Raw genomic sequence first — 16,723 nt, forward strand, 5'->3', positions numbered from 1 at the left:
AAAATGACTTGGACTAAGTTTATTTTAACAAAAAATCATGCTATAACTTTATTTAATGAAAAAGACTTTAAATTTTAATGAAAAACTCTTAAATTTTATTAAAAATGACAACAACAAAAAAAATAAAAATAAAAAACTTAAATTTTAGTGAAAAAGACATAATTTTAATATTTAAGAAAAAAAACTGACGTGCGAACCCGCGCGCCCTCACACAAACTGTTTATGAAACTTATTACACTGTTTATAAAACTCACTACACGGTCTATGAAACTTAAATGTACGACACTGTTTATGAAACTTAACGGTAGTATTCTGTTTATGAAGCTTAACTGTACGACACTGTTTATGAAACTTAATGATACTAAACTGTTTATAAAACTTAACAGTAAATGCTCATTCCAGATTTTCAAGTTATTTCACCATAATACAATACAAAGATAAAAAAAAAATGATATTGATCAACGTCTACGCTCTTAAAGTCATGCATGGCTAGGGTTGGTTTGGTATAGGATACCGAACCCAAAATGACATAACAAATCCCGAACCGAAAATTTTCGGCACAAGAATAAGACGACCGATCCCAAACCAAAACTTCGGGATTCCCGAATTTTGGTATTCCCAAAAAAATTTCGGTATTCCCAAAAAAATTTCGGTATTTCGGGATTTCCCGAAACCGAACTTGCATTGAAATCCAAATCAACTAGATTGAAATCGAAAACATTCGAACCTGCATGAAAAACCCAATATGAAATCAGAGAAGTGCAGTGAATTAGTGAAGATTGATGGGAGATAGAGAGACAAAGTGAAGAGATAGTTTGTCCTCCTCCTAACCCGAGCCCCTAATTTGAAACCCCACATAGAGAATCAAGGGAGAGAATCGGAGGTGGGGATGAAGCTGTAAGGTGTGGTGGTGGCCGGAGTGGAGAAAGTTCGTTGAAGTGAGACTATGAGAGGGTGGTGGTTGCTGAGCTTCGAATTCTAGGAGGGACAGAGAGAATCTGAGACTGGGTGAGGGGCCAAAGATGAGAAATGTGAGAGAGTGAGTAGGGATGTGTCGGCTTGGGTTTGGATTGAGTTGAAGGAATGTTTTGGTGGCTTCGCCTTTATGGTTTGCATTGCAGATGGAGATAATTCGAGAGCGATAGAGAAAGCAGCAGCAGACAGCACCCATGTGCTTTGATAAAACTTTAAACGCCACACTGCACACGATCAGATTCTTATCCCCACACTTAAGTTATTCTAATAATATAATAATAAGCCATATACATATTCCAACATATATATAAGTTTATAACAATAGGGTTTAAAGTTCGATTCGGGATGGGGAAACCGAACAATTTTAAAGTGTGAGACCGGATCCCATACCGAACAATTCGGGATCGGTTTGGTTTCGGTACCAAAATTTTTGGGATTTTTGATTTGGTTTCGGTATGATTTCGAATTTTCGGTATTTTTTTCCACCTCTATGCATGTGTGATAACTTAATACCATTACTAGGAAAAATGGTGATGAGTCCAACGATGTTGTCAATGATGTTGCCCCACCCATACCCTCAACTATCCCAACCCACATGTGATACCCCATCCTTAATTTAACGTTCTTGTAATATTAGTGCGCATTTACCAAAATACCCTCGTGGCAAAAATGTTGACTTTTGTTGACCATCTCGTCGAAACGCATATAACTAATTTTCTCATTTTATTCTTATCATACTCATTGCCACGAACCCATGAGCGCGAACGGATCCGAATTTGGAGTTATAACAAAGACTTTATGTTTTGAAATGTCAAACGTTTTTCAAGCTTTCCTCGTTTCGTCTCTTGTGACCTTAATTTGTGAGCCATTGGGACCCACTTTGGATACTTGTCCCCTTGTTCTTTCCCCCTTACCCATGCATCCCCATTCCCTTTTTCTTTTATCTGTCACTTCCCTCTATCTCTCTCAAAACTCTCTCCATCACCGATCGGCCCTCTCATTCTCTTCGAACCAACCCTCCCTAAGGGTACCACACACAACAACAATATCAATAACACCACTACTACCACTTCCTCCCTAGGTGAAACCACGAACGAGGAAACCCCCAAACTCCTTATTCTGTCCTCTACACCATCACTGTTCACCAACATTCTCCAGTGAAGGAAACTCACGTGAAAACTTACCCAGTTTTCTGGCGAAGACAACGAGTTTGCGGCCATTTTCTGGCCAACTCCGACCACCACTCGGTCCCAACTTGGTGTGTCATTTGAGGTGACCCGGTCCTCCTTATTGTTGAATGACACGTTGGTAACAAAGTATATGTAAGTGGACCCTTTCTAAAATGCATGATTTTATTACTAGAAATGCGTATATGAAAAACATGATTTTATGACCACATTTTATGAAACGTTTATGAGTAAATCGGATTTACTCTTTATGAAATATCATGCTTTATCGAATTTATGTTTACTGAGATATTTATGAACATGAATTTAGGATATGATGTTTGAGCTATTGAGCTCCGATGGTATATATTTTGAAAATATTATATTCATGAAATTATGTGCTCACTTAATGGATATATATATATATATATGTGCCTTCGGACGGAAGATATATAACACGCCTGCCCCGATATCCTCCAAACACCAGGGTAGACACGTGCTGGCCAACACCCGAAAGTGACGAAGTCCATATTAACATGCATTTAGGTTATGAAGAAAGAATGAACATAAATAAAACACGTAAATTTTAACAATAAAGAATATGCAAATGTGGGAACGTGATCAGAACATACAAATAATCAAGAATACTGTAGAAGAAATATTATGAAATGTACGAACAAAGGAATGGGTCCTACACTAAGAGGACTCGAAGATACCGATGCAGGAGTGCCTTAACGCCGCGATTGTACGCCTTGATTCTAAGTCCTGAAGGGGGCTCAAAATAAAGCATGAGTGAACCAAATTTATATAAAAGCAATACTAAAACAATTATTCTTCAACGTACTAACCCCCAGGTTTAGAAAACTCATATATAGCATAATAAGTAATAGGTTTTCCGAAAACCCTAGCATGCCATCAAACCTTCTTAAAACATATATCGTATATAGTGTGCTTAATAGTGGTTTCACAATCGCCCGAAGGCCCTACATCGCCCGCCTGAAGGCATATATAAATCTTCCGCCCATAGGCCCTACATCACCCGCCCGAAGGCATATATATAAATATCATTCGCCTGAAGGTCTTACATCACCCGCTCAAAGGCATATATAAACCATTTGTCTAAAGGCCCTATATCACTCGCTCGAAGGCATATATGTATGAATATCCACTAAGTAAGCACTGAAAATCATGAACACAATCCTTCCAAAATATATCTCATCAGAGCCTCAATAGCTCAAACATCATATCATAAATCATATTCATAAATATCTTAGTAAACATAAATTCGATAAAGCATGATAATTCATAAAGCGTAAATCTGATTTACTCATAAACGTTTCATAAAACGTAGTCATAAAATCATGTTTTTCATGTATGCATTTCTAGTAATTAAAATCATGCATTTTGGAAGGGGTCTACTTACAGATACTCTATCGCCGAGGAGCCGTGCAAACTAGAAAACGGGCTCATCACTGACAAATACATTTAAGCACATCAAGGGATCAATTAATAAAACTCTACTAAAACGATTGAATTTGGGAAACCAAACGTCGAATTCAAATTCAGGACATCGAAAAACTTAATGGGGGACCTTAAGTTCATCCACGCGTACGGGGCGACGCCCGGGAGGTCACACATCACTACACGCGCCGAGATGGGTCATCGAAAAATTCACCGGCACCGCCGTGGATGACAACAGAGGCGCATATGCACCACACGCCGACCATGGTAGCCTTCCACGCGCCACCCACGAAATCTGGAAATGAGTCCGGATCAGGTTGGATCTAGGTTGTTAGTTTGGGCATGGTTGTTGGGTTAGGCCTGGTTTTGGGTTGCAGGTTGGTCGACCTGGTTTCAGGTCGTGAGTTAACCGGTCTCCACGAAGAAGAAAGCTAAAGCTTTCCAAGCTCCGTTCATCCCTAAAACTTAATTAAAACTAGTTATTCCATATACCAAATTGAGGCCCAAGGAACAATGAAGAATATTATACCTATCTCATGGCCAACCGTGGTCGAAATTGGTTGGAAAATGACCTGGACGGCTTGGGTTCTCACCGGTATCTGGGAAAATCTCCCTAAGGTGTTTTCTGTCACAAAACGTCATCAAAACATACCTATAGTCTTTAAATCAACCCAGGACATTGAGAAGAAAGAAGGATCAAGGGTATTCCTAGCCTTACTTAGTCGGGGAAGGTGGAACTCGCCGGCGTGTTTGGTGTGCTAGGTTTAGTGTCTCAGTGTTTCATAGAGAATGAGAAAGAGAGACAGAGATAAGGAGTGATGGAGAGGAAATCATGGCAGTAGGTGGTGGTTCGTGACTAGCCTAGGTTTGTGGCGGTGGTGTTCGCCGTTTCGGCGAGGGTGGTGACTGGGTTTGGTGTCTCGGCATATGCAGAGAGAGAGAGAGAGATAGCTGAGAAAGAGTCCAATATGAAAGAAGAAACTGACGGGGATAGGGAAACAGATAGGGGACACAAGACAACTCGTGGGTCCTAGTGGCTCACACTACAAGATCCCCCAAACACAACATTTAAAATAAATATCCTAAGCAAAGTGAAATTATAAAATTGCCCTTGTTGTTTTGAAATTTGTAAAATTTTGGGACGGGTCGTTATAAAATATATGCCTTCGGGCGGGCGATGTAGTGCCTTCGAGTGGAATATATATATATATATATATATATATATATATATGCCTTCAGGTGGGCGATTTAATGCCTTCAAGCGATTGTGATACCACTACTAAACACATTATATACGATATATGTTTTATGAAGGTTTTATGGCATGCTAGAGTTTTTCTAAAATTGGGGGTTAGTACATTTGAAGAGTAATTGATTTAGTATTACTATATATAAACTTGGTCCACTCATATTTTGTTTTGTGCCCCCTTAAGGACCTAGGAACAAGGCATTCCCATATTAGTGAATTTGTGTCCTCCTTTCTGCGTAAGACATCTCTTGAAATCGCATTTTCTAATATTTCGTCCACTTGTATTTCGAATTACTAGTATGCTTTGAACATGTCATGCATTATCACTTTTAAATGTGTTGGCAGTTGATTACTATATTTTATTAAGGTTTGTATTTGAATATTATATTACGTGGTTCCGTATGAAATTTTTATGCATGTTCCTCATGTTCTCAGCATATGCATTCATGAAATGGCTTACGTCACCCTTGGGAGTCGGCCAGCACGTGGCCATCCCGTTGTCATTTGGACATTGGAATTAGGGCACGTCACCACACCTAACCGATTCCCTCCCAACCATACCGCCACAGATGTAGTTCTGAATTGAATGGAACCCACTTCAATTTGAAATTTTAATTTTAGAGGAATAAAATATGTTTGGATTATGTCAAAGGGTTATGCAACTGAAAGATTGGTTGGGTGCTCTTTATAAGTGCCTTTATTTAGGTTTTTTTTGTTTTTTTGTTTTTTGTTTTTTTCTTTCTCTTGTCCTTATCATTAAATAAAGTTATATGATGGTTTTTTTTGTTAAAACTCAAAGTTTTGAAACTCTTTTCATTAATTTTTCTTATAAAATATCGTTGTATTAAAAAAAATAAAAAATAAAAAACTCTTAGCACCATTAAGAATAAAAATACCATTAAAATTTTATTTTGACAACGCATGCCAGAATTTTTATTTAAAAACCGAGATTTTTCTGGAAACTACGGAAGATGAATCATCGCGCTCCCAACTTATGTACTCTAATATTATTCTAACCACTTTGATGAGGTATTATTCAAATTTCAAAAATATAAACAATGCTTTCACGAAATTTCCACCTCATGTTCATCTTCTTGGCTGCTTGCCAGCCAGTTAGCAAACTTTTTGTATCATCCAGGTTCGGACGTTGGCTAAACCAAGACATTTCTCAATAAAGCAGTTATTAATTCTCTTAATTTGGAAGTAAACACAGTTTTTAAGTAAAAGATGATTGCATTTGTCATAAAGGAGCGATTTTTCAATATGTCAAGAATATACTTCTGTACACTAAAGATCATAATATAAGTGATTGGATATTTTAAGAAAAAAAGTTTCAATCACTTGTAAAATACATCTTATATTCAGACCGTATTACCGAAAAATCTAAAAAATTTCTCCATATATAGATAGATCCCACTGGCCAGTGGCCACTCAATAAAAAATAAAATAAAATCCATCTCAAGGGCATATCCGTCCTAAAAGAAAAATACCTCCAAGCATAAATGTGCCCCACTCTCGTGTTCATATGATGGTTCACTTGCCCTAGTACCACTAGCTCTCATTCATTTTCTTCTTCTCCTTCTATGCTCTAATTAATTCCGTGTTGGTTTTTTCACACGTGTGAGCAAACAAACATGGATGCTGGCCACGCTCCGCCATATGGTCTAACCCTAGCTGAGTTTTCCGAGCTGGAGGCTCATCGACACGTACCACAAATTCGAGCCGTCGCCGAACACATGCACGTCGCTAATAACGCAGAAAATCGAAGCTCCGGCACAGCAAATTTGGCCGTTGGTCCGGAACTTCGACAACCCTAAAAAATACAAGCACTTCATCAAGAGCTGCAACATGAAAGGCGACGGCGGAGTTGGGAGCATAAGGGAGGTGATGGTGGTTTCGGGGCTCCCGGCGTCGACGAGCACCGAGAGGCTGGAGATTTTGGACGACGAGAAGCACATAATAAGCTTTAGAGTTGTGGGAGGGGAGCACAGGCTTAATAACTATAGGTCGGTTACTTCGGTCAATGAGTTCGTTAATTGCGAAGGTGAGGAGGGGAATAATCAAGTGTACTCGATTGTCTTGGAGTCGTATGTGGTGGACATACCAGAAGGGAACACCGGGGAGGATACAAAGATGTTTGCGGACACTGTGATCAAGTTGAACTTGCAAAAGCTTGGAGTGGTGGCTATGGCGGCGAATGTGCATGGCAACACTGGAGGAGGACATGATCAATCATGAATTGACTATTATATTTTTTTTATAAAAAAATAAAAATAAAAATCAAATTTTAGTGGTTAGTGCATTGCTGTTAATTTTGATGCAAGTTGAATATTGTTCCCATTTCTTCTTTTTTATTTTATGATTTTTATTTCACTTGGTACGGTTGGGGATTTGATAAATATGTATATTTTTATTTGCTTGCGGGGATGGGAAAGAGATCCTAATCTCTTCCACCGAACTTCACGGATCAAGTGATCCGGATCTTTGAAATTTGATCTAACAGTTAAAAATAAAGATCTCTTTTAAAAGTTATAATAATTTTAGTCGTTAAATCAAATTTCAAGGGTTCAGATCACTTGATCCGTAGGATTTGGTGAAAGAGATCCGAAGATATAAATGGTAGCTTCATCAAGGTAGTCTATTTTTTTCGAGGTCAGAAAGATTCACAAAGTTATTTAAATGTTTTCTGGCCACCATCGTCATAAATTGAACCCAAAATGTAACATATAAAATACGAGCATGAAGTTCACCTTCAATCACTAACCACCTCGTAATAGTTGGACATTGGGATATATTCGAGATATGTTATGGGGGATATTATTTTTTAAATGTTATCATATTTCTCTCTTCAATAAAATAACAAGAGCAAAAGCACTTTGGTTGGTTGGTTTCAACAGAAAAATGATTCTCGTCGGATTCTTTTCTTGGGAATTCAAAGATTTCTTGATTATAATCGTTGATCGTACATTGTGCGTTCAGTTTTTTTAAGTACTATTTATATTTAATTTTAAATTTTAAATTTTAAATAATTTATAACCGCACGATATATGATGAACAATCATTATCACAACAGATCCCTAGAAAAATAATCCGATGAGCATCCTTTTCCGTTTCAACATATTATAAGCATTTTATTCTTATTATCTTATTGGGTTCCACCGGCCTCCTCGAGACTTGACCCGTACTATCTTGAAACTTGTCTTCGATTAATTAAACAAATAGTTCATATGTAATATAATCCTAGGTACATTGAGAATGTAAAGTTTTGTTTGGAAGCTGGATGCTCTAAAATTCTTATGGCATCGGATCAGACCAAGTTATTCTACTCAGTTGAGATTGTTTATCGACTGAAAAGAGTGAAGGCACTTTTTTTCTGAGTTATAAAAGGTTTTATTGTGTCTGACAAAAAAAGCAGAAATACGTTTTAGTCATTTTATAGAGAAATACCTACTAGATGCTTCTTTCTAAAACACTTCTAATAATTTTTCATGAAACATTATATTTTCACCATAAGTGTTTACGAACACTAGTGTTTTTGCTATGAAAACTATTCAAACGAATCCTAATTAAATAACTTTCACGGCATCTAATATATTTTTGATCCTCTGTATCAACCGAGTTGATGATACATAATGGACGTATATTTTTCTTTATTTTTTGACAAAAAACGTATATTTTTCTACATAGCTTTCGTGCATATTAAAGAAGCGGCTGAGAGCTTAAATCCAGCAAAAAAATTGACAAATCTCTGCCTTTAATTTTTGCACGAATAAAAAAAAAGAAAACTAATAAAAATGATTCGAAAATTTTGAATTTTAATCAAAATGACAAAAATGTGTTGTAAGTGAATAGTACCAGTAGTGACTTTTTAAAGTAAAAATATCTTTGATGTTAAAAGTGAACAGTACCAAAAATGTTTTGTTAAGACTCGCCAAAAAAAAAAAAAAAAAAAAAGAGAGACAGAGAGAGGGTCATTGAGATTTTTGGAGGGCAGAAATTAGGTGCATAATTGGTCCAGTGCTTTTTTCGTGTGGCTTAAATGTCAACCCTGAACCCCACGGCAAAAGGCCAGCAAAAGGGACGAAGAAAAAACTAATTGTATGGCACAAATGCGGTCATAAATGTATTAATATACTCATATTATACAAGTCCTAGTCATGATATTTCTCGTGTCATTGATATATGTTAGTACATAAAAACGTTATATTAATAAGAATAAATGTTCCAAGTAAGTTATCCTTGTAAGTCAGAAAAAAGACATGAGTTTTTCGTCGTTCATTACTTGAGTGTATTTACTTTGTATCCGCCAAATCATGTATTGGAACTTGGCCAGCAAAATCTCAGAGCAGGTTGCATGTACTGTCACATCGTCGGGACCCCAGTATCTATAATTTCGAAATATTTTACACAATAGAAAAAGGAAATTACTTAATTATTTATCAGTATTAAATTCATGATCCAAGAATTTCAAACAAGATCACTTCAAGCACCAAACCCACTGTTCATCATCGTAGTATCTCTCATCTCCAGTTTCCGCAGATTCTCATCATTATTTGCTAGATTTTTAAAACCCTACTTACATTGTAATAATGCAGTCTATAAAATAATTAGGCCATAGGATTAAATACTTTAAGTTTGGATATCCATGCAAAAAAAGGAAAAAAGTCGGTGTGATTTGTAACTACACTCATAAATTTATCAAGATTTTCTGATCAGAGATTTTGGGGTTTTGCTTGCATCAGCACTGTCTGTTTTAATTTTTTTTTTTTTTCCTTCGTCCCTTCTGCATGTGTACAAAAGTACACTGCGAGCGCTGCTGTCACAGTGAATTGGCTCTCTCTCTCTCAATGTCATCAGCATTGTCACATTTCAGATTGCTTTTAAGCCATTAGTGTTGGATTCTGAGGAGAAAGTTTGAGAGCCTCTTTGCCGCATTTACTCTTGTTCTCAATCAATCAGGGTTTTGGGGGTCAAAAACAGATAAAAAGCAAGGAGGTTTTTACTCTCTATTTTTCGACACGTCTCCTCTCTCTCTCTCTCTCTCAAGTTTCATTTGTGGTTTTAGTTTTCTTTGGCGTTTCCACTCTCTCCCTCTCCTTGTTTCTTTTATTGGGTTTGTCTGAGATGGGTGTCCTATATTTCAGACCCATTTCTGTTTCTTCCTTTAAATCTCGTGGCTTCAAGCTAGAGAGAGAGATGATGGGTCCTCCTGATTCCTGAAACTGTGTCAGTCTCTTGGGTTTTGGTTTTTAGCTTGCAAGTAAAAAAAAGTCCCCCACTTTTCTGTTCATCCAAAACAAAAGACTTCAACTTTTTGTGTTGCTTTTATATTTCTTGTGATTTGAGAAAGGTGGGAGGGAAGGAGTTAGCTTTTTCTTCTTGTTCCTTTTTGGTTAAGGGAACAAAGTTGCTCACCACTGCATATTCTCCCACCCTTTTTTTTTTCATTGTACTCCTTTTAGGCTTTTAAGGCCAAAGCAAAAGAATCATATCTTTTGTAAGCTTTCTGGTTTTATTAATTATTATTGCTAGGAGAAGTATACATACATTCTGTGTCAATCAACATTCCCCATCTTTCTTTTCATTCGAATTTTTGGGGGTCTGATTTGGGAAAAAAACCATGAATCGGCGTGGAGATTTTTCATAAATTTGTTTTGCTACAGAGAAGGTTTGCTGGGGAAGAATCTGCATTCTCAGGTTTGTTACTTTCATAGTTTGTTTGTTACTGATTGCGGTATTTAATTTATAAACTGTTAATTAATTATTATGTTAAATGTTTACCTTAGTGTTTGCATTTAATCTTCTTTTTTTTCATGTAATTTGCTACTGATTGCATGATTAAGTTCTCAGTTTTGTTAAATTTATCACTGAGTTTAAGCATTTTGATATAGTCAAGTTGATTAGGGCAGCATGCTTCCGCCTTTGGGACCAAGTTACTAATCGCTTTCTTCATAGTTTAGATTAATTTATAATGTCACTCGAATGAAAAGAAACTGTGTTGGGTTAACTCTTTCAATTGATTGGTCTATAGAAATTCCGTTCTGTGAAAGAATTGTTACTTGCATGCACTTAATCTGACAAACTGCTTCATGCTATTTACTTGAATTTAAACTTTGAAATGTAGGTGGAAGAAATTTAAATTTTTCCAGGCTAAGATTGATTGAAATTGATCAGTTCATCTGGAAGATAGTTGGCTGAAAGAATATATATCTCCCGATCTTTCAATTATGCCAAATGAAATGTGAAATTTGTTTCCCTGTGATATGATGGATAATGAGATGTATAATGTTCCGGCGGACAGTCAAAATTCTCTAGTCATGGATGGGGTTGTACCACACACCACAGTGAACTCACTTGTACAGTCCTATTCATTTGATCTCAATCACCAAAACCGTATGATGGCTTTGCCTCCAGTGCTTTCAACCTTTCATGGAGAACTTGTCATGGATTCTCATTCTGATCTTAACAACGCAAACTGCGTTAGTGTGGCTGAATCGAGTCCATTTCTTATTTCTCAAAGAGGGAGCAATGTGAGAGAATCCTCATTCGTCAGTTCAAGTTTCGCTGATAATACGGTGTTCCAAGCAACACCACATTCTTCTGCCTCGCTTGCTGCCCTGTTCGCGGCGAGGGGTAGTACTATTCTTCAAGAAAATCTCAACAATTTAGCAATTTCAGCAATGCCATTTAATTCTTCAGAAGCTTATGTTTTGAATGACTGCTCTAACAACTCCAATTCTCTGCTCGCGGCCTCTGTGAATTGTGGATATGATGAAATGCTTGGTAGCATAAATAGACAGTGGGAGATCAACAAGTACGCAGCTCCTTTGGAACTTGGTGATGGATCTTCAGTAAGAATAGGGCTTCAAACATATTCATCCGTTGGAAATGTGGATCCAAATGGATGGTTATCATCAGATGGTGCAAGTGTGATGACATATAATTCTTCCAGTTCCTCCAAATTTAGCAACGAGCTTGCTCTAACTCTTGCCACGTCCAGGCCTTTGGAAATCCGAAATCAATGTTCAGATGTTGGTTCTTCAGGGATTGCTCAACCTTGTCTGAATCAAACAAGGTTTACCTCACCAGAGCAATATTCTAGCAACAGTGAGGAGTTTTCCCTAAGTTACGGTTCTTGCAAACCTCCTCAGTTATCCCAAGTAATATGTGGATCAAGATATCTTCATGTGGTTCAGGAAATACTTTCTGATATCGCAAACTATTCTTTAGAAAATCTAGACCAGTCAAGTTTTTCATCTGCCAGGCTCGTGTCTGAGAGAGGGATGTCGGCAATGGATGATGATTTAGATGGTAGATTTGAGGTACCTAGGGAGCCTGCATTGCGAAAACAGGAAATCAAAACGAAGAAAACCAAATTGCTGGCCCTTTTACAGACGGTATGTAGTTGTGTTGTGCTATTAATTAGTCTAAATTATCTGATTTGGTTGTCAATTAAATTTTCTATATCCAAAAGGTGTAGAAACCCCGAATTTTCCTGTTCTGAAACATTTCTTTTCGAATGTGTTGGGACTTAGAAATAGTTTTTGGGCGCTTTAACAGATTGATATTATTCTTTCTGATGCAGCTCGATGACTGCTACAACCAATGTGTCGATGAGATTCATACAGTTTTATCAGCATTTCATGCTGCAACTGAGACAGATCCTCATCTACACGCTTGTTTTGTGCTTCAAACTATCTCTGTGCTGTATAAAAGTCTGAGGGAGCGGGTTAGCACGCATTTCCTTCTGATAAGTGAAAATTCAAGCCCTGCATCCCCCAATGAGAGCGAAAGGTCTTTTGAATTCCATAAGCAATTGGCTCTTCAGCATCTAAAGAAGAAAGAACATCAAATATGGAGACCTCAGAGAGGTTTGCCTGAAAGATCCGTCTCAGTGTTACGTGCATGGATGTTTCAGAACTTCCTTCATCCGTGAGCTAAAATGAACATGTCTTAGAATTTGGCTTATTATAATACCCGTCTTCAAGAATGAGCTCAGACTATAGCATGTCTTGTCTATTTAATCAATTTTCAGGTACCCTAAAGATTCGGAGAAGCATGTTCTTGCAGTAAAAAGTGGATTGACAAGAAACCAGGTATGTGATCACTGATTTTATTAGGAATTTGAATCCATCGCTTCTAAGAACTCATTTATTCTGCATATTTGGCTATAATAGGTATCCAATTGGTTTATAAATGCCCGTGTCCGGCTATGGAAACCGATGATTGAGGAAATGTACTCGGAGATGAATCGAAGAAAGACCCGTCAAAACGAAAATCTCGAGAGAACCCACAGAAGCCACCACATTAGGATTAACAACCACAAATTTGGTGTGAATTGAAGGTTTTTAAATGGTACATAGCAAATGGAAGGAATGGGCACATCTGGATCATTATGTAGGGAAACAATGCAAATATTCCACAGCATTATTACAAGTGTATATTCCTGTATGCAAGTTAAAAGTTTTAAGGAGTAATTTTCTTGTGAGGAAAAGCAGAATTTAAGTCCTGATCAATGCCTACTCTTGGTTCTAAAGTATATATTTCTGTTAACCAAAAGAACACAACTAAAAGTCAAATATTACTTTAATTTAAAACGATTTTCCACGCTCGTTTTCTTCATCTGAACTCTTCTGAACTCTTCTGAATCTATGTCCATTGATTTTTGTTTGATCTAAGTTGGAAATAAATGAGGATGTGCATGAGAAAAAAAAGTGTGCAGATTCCTTCTTAATGAAATCCGTTCGAAAAAAATATTTTGTACTGTCCATGAACTTTCCTTGCGTTTTTAATGAGTCATGTGTTTTTATGCATCACACTATGATTTGAGTTATATTTTTTACGTGTCAGACTGTTATTTGCATGTTCGGTTATAATTTGCAGCACTCAGAATATATAACATTTTATGCATTGTCAAAAGTATGCAAGTGCACTGTTCTTATAGGATTCGAATCAAGAGTTAGAATTCAAGCAGGACACGAACATCGTCCACTAAATAAGTGCTGACTAGTTACTGCGTACTCTTTCCCCTTTACATCCCAAAAGCTAGGGACGTAGTGCTTGCTAAGCTGTAACCACTTTGCTAAGCAACCCTATAAAAACACAGTAAGGCTAATCCTCCTCTTTGTCTCACAATTAACACACTGCTTCTATTGCCCTCTCTTTGATCATTTCGGAGCAATGGCGGCGGGGATGGTGGTTGTTTTCGACTTTGACAAGACGATCATCAACTGTGACAGCGACAACTGGATCGTGGACGAGTTGGGTGTCAAGGACTTGTTCACTCAGCTCCTCCCTACCATGACTTGGAACCCTCTTATGGTCTGTTTAATTAATGGTACTAATTATATGATAACGAATTTTCAAACACGCAGCGGTATGTAACTACTAACTCGATGTTCAGGATCGGATGATGACGGAGCTTCATGCACGCAGAAAGACAATTCAGGACATTTCGGAGTGCTTAAAGAGGGTTCCAATCCATCCCAACATTGTCTCTGCAATTAAATCAGCCCATGCTTTTGGGTAATTTCATCTTCTTATGAACATAAATTATGTTATGTTTTCGCACACTCTTTTCTCCTTTTGGATATCCATGTTTGATTTTTCTTTCATTTATTTAATTCAAAGGTAAAAAGTAAAAAGAACCATGTGCGGAAATCGTTTTCATACTTTCTGTAATTTATAATTGTCACACATATATGCAGGTGTGATCTGAGGGTTTTAAGTGATGCAAATGATTTTTTCATAGACGCAATATTGAAGCATCATGGGATAAGGGATTGCTTCTCAGAAATCAAGACAAACCCTAGTTTTATTGATGAACAAGGCAAGCTGAGAATCTTGCCTTTCCATGATTTCATCTCGTCTTCCCATGGCTGCACTCTTTGCCCTCCCAACATGTGCAAGGTAAACTAGGGCTCCGTGGAGTGGTTTTATAAAAAAACACTTCTACTTACAAACGGTTTTACTAGAAGTATTTTGTAATAAGCTTGTCGAAATTTTTATTAAAAATCAAAGTGCTTTTGTAGGAAGCATTAAGACCTGGTTTGGTACTGAGGTGATTCTGAAAAAAGCTGCTATCAAAAAAAGCTGGGAGCTGTTTTTGTGTTTGGTAAACACTCAGCTTCAGCTTTTTTTCACAGTTTTGGATGAAAAAAAGCCAAAAACAAGAAGCTGCAAAACCCAGCTTTGAAAAATCGGCTTTTTTTCACATCTGTTTTACATAAAAGTTTACCAAACACTCTAATACTGTTTTTTTTTTCTTCTCAAAAGCACTTTTACAAAAAAGTTTACCAAACACTCTGCTGCTTTATTTCACAGCTGCTTATTCTCACAGCACAGCAAAAGTAGTTTTTTTTCAAAGCACAGCAATACCAAATCAGCCCTAAGTAGTCCTCCTCGTTTGGGAAACTTTAAACTTTAAAATGTTTAAAAGCGTTTTTGGAGAAAATGTTTTTGAATTCCAAAATCACATTTCCTCATAAGTACTTTCAGTCATTTAAAAGCACTTTCCAAAAGCGCTTTTGGGATCCTATGCCTTTTAACTTTTTGCTGCAGGGTTTAATGATGGGAAAGATCCGAGCTTCTGTTTCAGCAGATGGGACGAAGCATTTCATCTATGTTGGAGATGGAGCTCCCGATTTTTGCGCGGGTTTGAAGCTTGAAGAAGGAGACTTTCTGTTGCCGAGGAAGAACTATCCAATCTGGGATTTGATTTCTGCCAATCCCTTGCTTACCAAGGCAAAGATTTACGAGTGGAACGAGTGCGATGAGCTCGGGACTATTTTGCTCAACACAGTGAAGGCATTCTTCATTGGAGACAAGTCTGGCAAAGAGAGAAGTAATCATTTGGTTCCAATTGATTGCAAGTCTCAAAGCAGTTCGATATCTGCCTCTGCCTATGATGCCTTTCAAAATGCCCTCCCAGTTCCGCTTCCTCGCCAGTAATTGTTTAACAAGACGATATTATAAATTACTGTAATTTACAAATAGGGAAATTAGAACTTAGGTACAAATAAGTAATCGCATTATTCTGATCGACTGATTTAATCCTAAGGGTGTGGGAACAATTCCTTGCCAGTGGTTAGGATTTGGGGCACCAAAAATACCAATCCATATTTCCTACTTGTTTTGGCTCCATCTTTGTTGTGTACCTTTACGTCTACGGAATGATTTAGCTTTACCAGTTTAACAACATAAAAATTTAATAATACAAATTCACAGTTTAACAACATAAAAATTTAATCTTGCCGGCCAAACAACGGCAAAAAAACACCCGGCATGTAAAAGAAATGAGAAATAATCATGCACTACCCATTTAGGTGCACTTTTCCACACCACCATAAATTATAATGAATGCTCACCATACAACTTAAACTCTGCCTTGTGCCCTTTCATCTAATTCTAGTTAACTTCCATATTAAACGGCCACCTCAACTTGCCCGCGGCAGCCAACTTTCTCTCTCCTTCACCCGTCTCACCCTTATCTCTCTCTCCCCCTCTCCCTCTCCCCCGCCCCACACCTAATCTCTAAAACTGATTTGCATTTGATAAATCCTTCTATTTAACCCATGTTCTTCTCCATGTGACCATATGCAGCGCAGAAGAAATGGCCATAGGATTGGGAAGGCGCATACTAGACGAAGATATGACCTTTTTTTCCCTTGCTTTTGTCTCTGACCATGGCCATCGCAAGCCCAAGGAATCGTAGTGGCGGTGATTTTTTCAGGTCATCTTCTTCAAAAGATAGCCGCGGTAGTGGGACGATTAATGTGGAGTCGTGGGGGCACATCCGACCGCCAAAAATTGATGTGGAGTCATGGTGGCACATCCAACCGTAAAAAATTGAAAAGGATATGTAAAAGGTAAA

The 16,723-nt window shown here is 37.5% G+C and overlaps 3 protein-coding genes across 3 annotated transcripts; all 3 read left to right on the forward strand.

Annotated features, from left to right (window-relative positions):
- Nucleotides 1-6,238: 6,238 nt before the first annotated feature.
- LOC103951975 (abscisic acid receptor PYL2) lies at nt 6,239-7,309 on the forward strand. The gene is given in 2 exon segments (XM_009363488.2): nt 6,239-6,544; nt 6,546-7,309. Coding segments are annotated over 2 exon segments (603 nt in total). The 5' UTR covers nt 6,239-6,485; the 3' UTR covers nt 7,090-7,309.
- A 2,645-nt stretch (nt 7,310-9,954) lies between these two features.
- Nucleotides 9,955-13,367, forward strand: LOC103955295 (homeobox protein ATH1-like). Its single transcript, XM_048579727.1, has 5 exons — nt 9,955-10,548; nt 10,976-12,248; nt 12,437-12,783; nt 12,887-12,947; nt 13,029-13,367. The coding sequence occupies exons 2-5, from the start codon at nt 11,115-11,117 to the stop codon at nt 13,191-13,193; spliced, it is 1,707 nt and encodes a 568-aa protein (XP_048435684.1). The 5' UTR covers nt 9,955-10,548; nt 10,976-11,114; the 3' UTR covers nt 13,194-13,367.
- Nucleotides 13,368-13,966: 599 nt separating this feature from the next.
- Nucleotides 13,967-16,057, forward strand: LOC103951970 (inorganic pyrophosphatase 2). The gene is made up of 4 exons (XM_009363474.3): nt 13,967-14,172; nt 14,255-14,376; nt 14,559-14,760; nt 15,412-16,057. Exons 1-4 carry the CDS (start codon nt 14,032-14,034, stop codon nt 15,799-15,801), a joined length of 855 nt encoding a protein of 284 aa, XP_009361749.2. The 5' UTR covers nt 13,967-14,031; the 3' UTR covers nt 15,802-16,057.
- Nucleotides 16,058-16,723: the final 666 nt, after the last annotated feature.

Source organism: the organism of the source record quoted next, unplaced genomic scaffold (assembly GCF_019419815.1).
Source record: "Pyrus x bretschneideri cultivar Hongxiangsu unplaced genomic scaffold, Pyrus_bretschneideri_v1 Contig1, whole genome shotgun sequence".
Taxonomy (NCBI): domain Eukaryota; kingdom Viridiplantae; phylum Streptophyta; class Magnoliopsida; order Rosales; family Rosaceae; genus Pyrus; species Pyrus x bretschneideri.

What these genes read in the sequence shown, in the direction of transcription:
- LOC103951970 (XM_009363474.3), top strand. Translation starts at nt 14,032, where the DNA reads ATGGCGGCGGGGATGGTGGTTGTTTTCGACTTTGACAAGACGATCATC. An exon ending in TGACTTGGAACCCTCTTATG is followed by an intron (nt 14,173 to 14,254) that starts GTCTGTTTAATT and finishes CTCGATGTTCAG; the next exon opens with GATCGGATGATGACGGAGCT. An exon ending in GCCCTCCCAACATGTGCAAG is followed by an intron (nt 14,761 to 15,411) that starts GTAAACTAGGGC and finishes TTTTTGCTGCAG; the next exon opens with GGTTTAATGATGGGAAAGAT.
- LOC103955295 (XM_048579727.1), top strand. Translation starts at nt 11,115, where the DNA reads ATGATGGATAATGAGATGTATAATGTTCCGGCGGACAGTCAAAATTCT. An exon ending in TGCTGGCCCTTTTACAGACG is followed by an intron (nt 12,249 to 12,436) that starts GTATGTAGTTGT and finishes TTTCTGATGCAG; the next exon opens with CTCGATGACTGCTACAACCA. An exon ending in GTGGATTGACAAGAAACCAG is followed by an intron (nt 12,948 to 13,028) that starts GTATGTGATCAC and finishes TGGCTATAATAG; the next exon opens with GTATCCAATTGGTTTATAAA.